Here is a 9,781-nt window from a genome sequence, read left to right on the forward strand (position 1 = left end):
TCTACACACCTGAATCAAATTAGTTCATTACAGGCCTCTGGAGAACTGCAAGACATGTTGAGGAGGTAATTTAGCCATTTAAATCAGCTGTGTTGGATCAAGGACACATCTAAAAACTGTAGGACACCGGCCCTCGAGGCCTGGAGTTGGAGACCGCTGCTCTAAAGTCTAGATGGGTAACAGAGTATTAATTGATGTGCTTGTGTGGTGGAGTTTACCACCCTAAGGCTCACAGACATCTGTGCTCATATTTTTGATTAAAACAATACATCATCTGGTGTATTTTGACACCATACTGAAAAGGACTACCAACAGAAGGAGTTTACCCACATCAGCAGAATGATCTGTTGATCTCTACTCTGGAAACTAACCAGCTCTGGACAAAGAGCTCTGTGGGGGGAGTAGCAGAGTGTTCAATTTTTCTGCTGTTTCTAATGTCTTTTCCTTTCCATAATGAGTGTTAGTAATAAATAAAGATTATTAGACACATTCATTCCTTGATTTTTTCCCCTGTTGGCAGGAAACAATTATTGTTCCATAGCATTAAAATCTGATCTTAAAATAGGACATCTACGGAAGATACTTGGTGACCACACATTAAGTATGTAAACTAAGCTTATATATTGGAATTCTGAGCTGTAATGGGCCATCACCTTAGAAATAAACAGCAGCACTGACAGGGACGCAGCCAATTAAATTAAAATGTTTATTTTATGTGCTAAATCACCAGATTAACCAGTTTCTGCACTATTAATTGTGTGTTGCATTTCACAGGCACATTGTGTTTCTGAAGTAGGTGGCACTTTTGGGGATCAGTTTCTGTGGAAGAGTCATGATCCTGCAACTTATAAATTGCTTAAATTCTGTTAACAGCGCTCCTTTCATGTGAACATCCAGGGGAAACCCTGGAATAACTTTAAGTGTTGATAACCACTTTAAGTGGTCTGTGTGTCCCAATTGCCAATATTAGCAAGTGATAGTGGAATGATACCCTGGACAGTCAGAACCCCCTTTATTGTACGGGGCCCTGGATTAGCCCAAATCCTGCTTCACAATACAGGTCTCTGCTCTTAACTGGCTATAGGTTGAGCAGAAGTTACCATGGTCACTTAACCAGGTTGAAAAAAAAAAATAAAATAAAGAAAGAACCTGCCATTAATCCATCTAAGCCTTTGAACTCAAACTATGTTTATAAAGTAATAAGATATTTATACATGTTTTACAAACCAATGATATGGCATAGTAATACATTTTAACCTCTTCTTTAGAATGCAGGACAAACTGACACTGAGATGTTTCATGTTTATTTTGAAAGCTTTTCTTTTATACACATCTACATATTTACAAAAACCTTAACAGAACAGGCATCCAAGAGAAACAATTTAAACTCCAAAGGAGATTTTCTGAACCCAACTCGCACACCCACAACAGAATTGATGCACCACGCTTTCACATTATGCACAAAAAAAAAAAAAAAAAAATCTAACACAGTTATACGTTCACGCACGTACCATGCACAAAATGCAAACACCCTAAACTGCAACCACGCGCGGCCCGAGACGTCTCACTAACAGAAGGATAAGAGCACAAAGCATACGAGGCATACCACACTAATGTGCAACATTTTCTAACACACATCCACTTTGAACAAACATCCACACATGAATTCACTCCACCACAGTTTAAAAAAACCAAAAAGGACACACGGGACCCTTCTGCAAATAACTCACCTACTCCATCACCATCTGTGTAGGAAAATGATCTGATCAGTTAGTGGCCACTGAACTTCATAACTGTGACAAAATACTTTTGGCACGTTTTTAACCAAGGTATTGTTTCCCGGTGTTTTCCAGAAAGGTTGCCCATTTGTTGAGTGCTACACATAAACTGCTACACTGTGAAAAGTGATTTCTTTATAACCTTTTCAGTCTCTGCTACACAGATGTTGCACAGAGTAAGGGGTTACTTGTGGAAAGGTAACTGGAAAGATCCACTACAAGTGGGGTGAAGAGCAGATCAATCGGAATCATATTTGTCTCCATCGTCATCATCGCCGTTGTCGTCGTCGTCACCACGGCAGCCCAGCTCATGCATCACTTCCCTCTGGTAGCGCTGCCAGCTCCTCCTGCTGTAGGAGTGTTCCTCCTCCCAGTATCCTGCACAGAAGGCAAATGCAATGGTTAGCAAATAAACACCATTCAACACTTGTTTGCACTAAGTGACACTGAGGCTGAAAAATGAAGCAAACACACAGGGAGCAAGAAACAACAGCTTAGTGAACTGAACTTCACTGAATTGCCATTTGAAGTTGGTAAATATTGCGAAATCTGTACTCTAGTTTTAGTAAGTGTTTCATCAGTCCGTTGCTTAGCAACAACTAGCACGTATCTATGTCTGTCTTGCGAGTTTATCGATGCAATCTACAAACCTCAGCACTGAACCTTCTCACCCATATATGTTAACTTCCTGGTCTGAAAGACCACAAAAACCATTGAGTGACGTGGTGGCTCCATCCATGTCCTACATACAGTCTTAAGCAGAACACTTTTCTTAAAAGTAATGCAGTAGTTTCCTTAATCAGAATCAGAATACTTAAAAAAAAAAAAAAAACCCTAGGGATCAATAAATTTCATTTAATCGAATTACACTCAGGAGAAAGTAACACGATACACTACTTGTTACATTACTTTGGCATTTCTCCTTAAAATGAACTGAAATGCACTCTCATAAATATCAATGTAACAATACAAACATACAGGCTACAGTCCCACACACCAACACAAATCTGTATTTTAATGAGGATACTCATATGAGCTTTCTCTTGGTATTTCAGTATGAATGCAAAACTGACAACAAAAAGCAAAAGATGAAAACCAGCACACAGACATTCAAATGGATCGCCACAGTGATTCTACTTTAGAAACATGAACAGGTAGAAACGGACACTGCAGCCTCTTTTACAATATGAATAAAAGTACTGTCTATATCCACTCTGTAGACTGCGCCACCATTTTCCTCCTCTGGCACAACAACTGAAATCAGCTAAATGTAGTGCAAGTGCAATTGATTGGCAAGCAAAGGAAGGAAGGAAATGAACGACTTTGAATGAGTTCTTGTAGAGAACCAATTCTCAAGTTATGCACACTAAGTTTCGTAATGCAGAGGTCTAGACAATCAAAGTATAACTAAGACCTTAGGATACTGTCTATGAGTGAAAATGACTAGAATATCACACTAACCTGGTTTGACCAAATAACTTTTGGCATCTTGCTATCATAGTAAAAGATGAAATGGGAGACATTTGTTTAAATTAACAGGAGTTCAAGTAGAGACTGCAGCACTGAATAACTGACATGTTTCTAAATACATACCACCATAGCGCTCCTCTCTGTCACTGTCTGTATTGCTCTCCTCATCAGGGTAGTCATTCCTCCAGTTGCCTTCCTCGTTCTCATCATCCTCATCTTCATACACTTCCTCTTCATGAACCACAAGGTCAGGAACCTGAGATTAAAAACACCACATTTATCAGAAAAGCTTTTTTTTTTTTTTTTTTTTTAATAAATGATTAAGTCAGTGTTGTGGTTTGATATTAAAAATTACCAGTGAGATTTTGAGTCATCACTGATAAGAAGAAACCCTAACGGTATGCTTTGGCAAATTACTTCTCCACACATCCAGGGCAACAAAACTAAACAATCTTCTTGCTTAAATTTTTACTTTCAATGCTTTAAAATAAACACCATTTAAAAATCATCAGTTAAGTTACAAAAAACCCCAACATTTTTCTCATCTTAACCCCTCTTCTACCCTTTTGAGATTATTTTAAACTAGTGCCAAACTGTAATGAACTACCACCACCAGAAGGTGGCAGTAATGCAACAAAATGTTTCTACATTCCCCAGGCACCATTACAAAGTAGTGATGCTTGTTTACAAACAAGCGATCATTTTATAGCAATGACAGGATACTCCCCTGTAAATATCAAATAATATTTCTGCTTTAAAGGCCACCTGTTTACCACCTGACCATCATTTATTTTTCCAAATATACAGTGGGGCAAAAAAGTATTTAGTCAGCCACCGATTGTGCAAGTTCCCCCACTTAAAATGATGACAGAGGTCAGTAATTTGCACCAGAGGTACACTTCAACTGTGAGAGACAGAATGTGAAAAAAAAAAAAAAAAAAAAAAAAAAAAAAAAAATCCATGAATTCACATGGTAGGATTTGTAAAGAATTTATTCGTAAATTAGGGTGGAAAATAAGTATTTGGTCACCTCAAACAAGGAAAATCTCTGGCTCTCACAGACCTGTAACGTCTTCTGTAAGAAGCTTTTCTGTCCCCCACTCGTTACCTGTATGAATGGCACCTGTTTGAACTCATCATCTGTATAAAAGACACCTGTCCACAGCCTCAAACAGTCAGACTCCAAACTCCGCCATGGCCAAGACCAAAGAGCTTTCGAAGGACACCAGGAAAAGTATTGTAGACCTGCACCAGACTGGGAAGAGTGAATCTACAATAGGCAAGCAGCTTGGTGTGAAAAAATCAACTGTGGGAGCAATCATCAGAAAATGGAAGACATACAAGACCACTGATAATCTCCCTCGATCTGGGGCTCCACGCAAGATCTCATCCCGTGGGGTCAAAATGATCATGAGAACGGTGAGCAAAGATCCCAGAACCACGCGGGGGGACCTGGTGAATGACCTGCAGAGAGCTGGGACCAAAGTAACAAAGGTCACCATCAGTAACACACCACAACGGCAGGGAATCAAATCCCGCAGTGCCAGACGTGTTCCGCTGCTGAAGCCAGTGCATGTCCAGGCCCGTCTGAAGTTTGCCAGAGAGCACATGGATGATACAGCAGAGGATTGGGAGAATGTCATGTGGTCAGATGAAACCAAAGTAGAACTTTTTAGTATAAACTCAACTCGTCGTGTTTGGAGGAAGAAGAATACTGAGTTGCATCCCAAGAACACCATACCTACTGTGAAGCATGGGGGTGGAAACATCATGCTATGGGGCTGTTTTTCTGCCAAGGGGACAGGACGACTGATCCATGTTAAGAACAGAATGAATGGGGCCATGTTTCGTGAGATTTTGAGCCAAAACCTCCTTCCATCAGTGAGAACTTTGAAGATGAAACGAGGCTGGGTCTTCCAACATGACAATGATCCAAAACACACCGCCCGGGCAACAAAGGAGTGGCTCTGTAAGAAGCATTTGAAAGTCCTGGAGTGGCCTAGCCAGTCTCCAGACCTCAACCCCATAGAAAATCTGTGGCGGGAGTTGAAAGTCCGTGTTGCTCGGCGACAGCCCCAAAACATCACTGCTCTCGAGAAGATCTGCATGGAGGAATGGGCCAAAATACCAGCTACTGTGTGTGCAAACCTGGTAAAGACCTATAGTAAACGTTTGACCTCTGTTATTGCCAACAAAGGTTATGTTACAAAGTATTGAGTTGTATTTTTGTTATTGACCAAATACTTATTTTCCACCCTGATTTACGAATAAATTCTTTACAAATCCTACCATGTGGATTCATGGATTTTTTTTTTTTCCACATTCTGTCTCTCACAGTTGAAGTGTACCTCTGGTGCAAATTACTGACCTCTGTCATCATTTTAGGTGGGGGAACTTGCACAATCGGTGGCTGACTAAATACTTTTTTGCCCCACTGTAAAATTTGGACCACTCCACCCATTCACTCACTCCAATTTCAGCACTCATTCATCTGTCCGTCCATCCATCCACACACACCAGTTCTCCCTCATCAGCATAGGCTCTGACAGACAGGATGTCCTGGATCCACCCTGGGGTGACCGTTTCCTGGTAGTAAAGATCATAGACGTAGCCATCGTCCTGCTCTCGGTGCTCTTCCCCCAGTCTATCTCCAGATATGCTCAGACGCTCCCGCAGCATCTTGGTGTTGTTACAGAGAATCTCATCTGGTTCTGAGGACAGTATCTTTAGAAAAATAAAGCAAGTGATTAGAAATGGAACAAATTAATGAGCTGATAGTCAGTCTAGTTGGGCCTAATGGCAAATTAAATGACATTTACATCAATACTGAAAAAAAATTAAAAATCTCACAGCTGTTTACCGGTAGCTATCAAAACACATGCTGTTAGGAAGAGGCAAGTTGTGAGCTTCATGTGTTTGCTGGTAGGCAGTGTAATACCAGTGGCTGCAGTAACTCCAGACATTCTCACTAAAGTAAGTGATCTTTCCTACAGCTGAAGCACACGACTGAAATTGTGACTGAAACGGTCGAGCCTGAACGCTTCTTAAAAAGCCAAATGAACGTGACTCTTCGATCAGACACCAAATTTGGCCCGCAGACTAATTACATTTGGCCCGCGAAGCCATACCAAATTACTATTAGAGCTGGCCTACTGGTATTATACAGCTAATATATATATTGTTTAGTATTAAGTTTTGCTTGTTCCATATTCAGTTTTTCAGCAAAACGTGTTTGAGTCCATAAGAAAAGATTCATTCTTATATCTGGAGGAATAAATATGTTTCAATAAATATTAACGTTAGCCCGCGACTTTGTTCCAGTTTTGAATTTTGGCCCACTGTGTATTTGAGTTTGACACCCCTGGTCTAGAACTAGCTAGGCCTGCAGTGTGTGTGTGTGTGTGTCTCTCTCTCTCTCCCTCCCTGTCTATTTGTCAGCAGTGAAAGCTCAACTGGAGTAATGCAGTGTTGTTCGTGCATGGTTTTTAAACTCCAAGGAAAGATTGCTGCTGCTCCTGCTAGCCCTGCTAACACTAGCCACACTTCCAATCCAACATTGCAAGACCAGAGATCAATGTGATTCGATTGGGGAAGAATGCACTTCCAAAAGGTTTTTAAATAAACATGCACTATTTGTTTAACAATTCTGCCTGTTTGCTGAACAATTTCTTACTTTTGACCAGTTAATGTTTTTTTTTCTCTAATTTCTAATGACTATAGTAAATGAATTACCAGGACAATCCTTACTTAACAGAATAGGAAATGTGCTGACACGATGAGAAATCAGAAAATTGGATCTGTGAGACCGACCAATGATAATAGCGTCAGTAACAGTTGATGACTGTGCTAGCCATGTGGTTGAGCTAAGACTGGATGACTCTCAGCAACTGAATTATATTGATATTTGTAGCATCTGCCTTCTGAAAAGCACTTGTTAAACTGCACAATTGTGTTCAGTAAAAGCTTAATGCCTGGTAAATTCTGGTAAAATGATAATCTGTGTTAAACAATCCCAAATACAATCAAGCAGCCCTATGAGGACAACCACTTATGGTTTTTAACAGTCTGACGGCAGCATGGTATTTATTTTTTTAACTGACTGTTTCTGTAATTTAGCCTCCACTAAGTGAAAAAGGTGCAACATATCAGGACCCTAAATTGAGTATAATAACTGATGATTGGGCTGTTCATGAGTACGCTTGCCAAACAGCACTAGGACAACTGCTGCAAACAAAACCCAGAATCTCCAACTATCAACTTACCTTGCCTGAAGGTTTATCCTGGTCCTCTCCATCCTCATGGATCAGATCCACCACCTGGATTTCACCCAGCCCCCAGCATTTGTCCGTCTCTTTCCCCGTTTCCTCTACACACTCAGAAGCACCCATCTGTGGTGTCTGTTGCTCTGCTGGGGCTGACAGACCAGCACGGTGGCTTGAGAGTATTCTGTAGCGTTCCTCTCTCCGAGTACTCCACTTTGTGCTGCGTAAATCACCAAGTATCCGCTGTGAGCTGGCAGCAGAGGTACGCAGTGCATGCGCCGTGCGAGGCCGAGCCAAAGCCTGTCGAACCTGCGTCTGAACGGGAGCTTCCTGGTGATGGGATGACAAAGATAACAACCCACGAGGCTTTAACATAAATATGGATTTCCCTTTTAATTCCCAACTCATAGAAGCTGCCGGAACTGCACACTCATCTTACTCGCGGTTCCACTAATTTAATGCAAATATTATCGAAATCCAACAATTAAAAACCCCACATCCAATTTTCTACAACGGGGAAACAACCAATTTGTAACAATAGACAATAGTAGCAAAAGGACATGTGCAAAGATGCAAGATTCACATGTTGAAAACACAATGACCAGAATTTTCTCTGCGCATAGAAATGTTTGGTGCCCTCAAAAGACAATTTGGTCTAGCACAAAAATGACAATCAACATTCATCAAATGGCAAGAAATAAAAGGAAAATCCAGAGAAATATGTAAGGTAACAAAGAGTCTTTGCCTTAACTGTATGTGACTCAATTATGGTTATTTGCTTGGTCACCTCCCAAAGCATAGTTATCACCAGGAAAAGCCTACTGTTAAAAAAATAAAAAGACATTACACGCACCTAAAAATGCAGAAAAGACAGAAAAGCCTGTTAAGGAGAGACTCCTTATCCGCCTCCCAAATAGTTAACTTTTTCATCAGAGCCTAGGAGTGGTGTATTCCTCATTTTGGCTGTGGTTTTATTCATACCCATTTCACTTCCTAATGACATTAAAAACTTTAAGACAGCTTACTTCTGACACAAGACTGAGTACAAAAAACCCAATATAAAAGCTCACCAGAATCAATATTGTGATATCAATTTTTCAGTCATTGCGCCCATCATTCACTAAAGGAAGCATTCTCAAAATGTACTGAAGTGGAAAAAGATGCATTAGCCATCTGTCCGTTTTACCGAATCCCACAAAGAAAACCATAGTGGTCGGTGTACACATTACACAAACAAATGCAGTGCTACAACTGTATATAGCAGTGTTTACAGCTAATCTAATTAGCTTACGTAATGGGTCTTATTTCGTCTATTGAATTGCGCATGTAAATATTTAATTTACTTCAAACGTTAGTCATACCACAGCCTGGATTTTAATTGTCACTTCGTTTTCAAGGCCCAAATTACGTAAAAAAAAAAACCAAGCTAACAACAGTTTGTGGGGTAGCTAGGGCTAGCATGATTGCTAACAACAATAAGCACAAAGGCGCGTTGTTCCGGACAGTAAGTGACGCTCTCAGCAGCTTTATTCAGCTTGCTATCACCCACTCAGCTCTTCTGAGTGGTTTCAACTATCGTGATAAATACCACCCCCCACCACCACTATTTTTCAAAAGCTACCCCTTCCACTGACCGCTGCTCTGGCGATAGCATTGGGCCCCTCACCTGTGTTGCTACGGTCGCCACGAGTTTGAAGACAGAGTTTTCCACTTCGGCTTCGTTGGGCTCAGGTACCGTTTCGCCTGAGCTCTGGGACGTTTCGGGACGGATACGTTTGCATGCCAGCAGCAAAGCATCTGCGGGGTCGGTTCCCCTTTTTCTTTTCACTCGGAGAATCGTAGTATTTGGATCCATGTTGTCTCCGTCTCTCTTTAGTGTGTCTGGCAGTTGGAAAGAAAGGAAACACGAGAGAGCGCAATCCTTTTTTATTTCCGGTGACTACGAATGTGAAGAAACTCGTAAAACTATAATAATTTCTTTGATGTAGTTTACTTGATACGTTTCCTCGTATTATTATATAGTTAAATTAACTAAACTGCTGTCACGAGTTTCCAATGTATCACTGTAATCCACAATCTCAATAAAACATTAAACATTTTACTTCTTAAAACTTCAAAGTAAAAGCACTTCCTGTTAACGTTGTCCAATTAAAAGCTGACTTTGTGGACTTCTGCTATTTTTTTTAGACATTACGTCATTGTGATTGCTGTGTTTTGTTTTTTCAAATACATAAATGTTTTTTTGTTTTGTTTTTTTTGTTTTTGTGATGA

At 40.5% G+C, this 9,781-nt stretch overlaps 1 protein-coding gene across 1 annotated transcript; it reads right to left on the reverse strand.

Moving 5' to 3' along the window:
• Window positions 1-1,285: 1,285 nt before the first annotated feature.
• slc7a6os (solute carrier family 7 member 6 opposite strand) lies at window positions 1,286-9,593 on the reverse strand. The gene is made up of 5 exons (XM_026175652.1): window positions 9,177-9,593; window positions 7,511-7,840; window positions 5,766-5,972; window positions 3,372-3,504; window positions 1,286-2,156 (listed from the first exon to the last, which is right to left on the reverse strand). Exons 1-5 carry the CDS (start codon window positions 9,363-9,365, stop codon window positions 2,017-2,019), a joined length of 999 nt encoding a protein of 332 aa, XP_026031437.1. The 5' UTR covers window positions 9,366-9,593; the 3' UTR covers window positions 1,286-2,016.
• Between the last annotated feature and the right edge of the window lie 188 nt (window positions 9,594-9,781).

The sequence above is a fragment of the Astatotilapia calliptera genome, chromosome 1 (assembly GCF_900246225.1).
Source record: "Astatotilapia calliptera chromosome 1, fAstCal1.2, whole genome shotgun sequence".
Taxonomy (NCBI): Eukaryota; Metazoa; Chordata; class Actinopteri; order Cichliformes; family Cichlidae; genus Astatotilapia; species Astatotilapia calliptera.

Coding starts and splice junctions, on each gene's coding strand:
- slc7a6os (XM_026175652.1), bottom strand. CDS start 9,365: ATGGATCCAAATACTACGATTCTCCGAGTGAAAAGAAAAAGGGGAACC. Junction 3,505..5,765: donor ATGCTGATGAGGGAGAACTG/GTGTGTGTGGAT, acceptor TTTTAATCTCAG/GTTCCTGACCTTGTGGTTCA. Junction 2,157..3,371: donor CAGAGAGGAGCGCTATGGTG/GTATGTATTTAG, acceptor CCTTCTGTGCAG/GATACTGGGAGGAGGAACAC.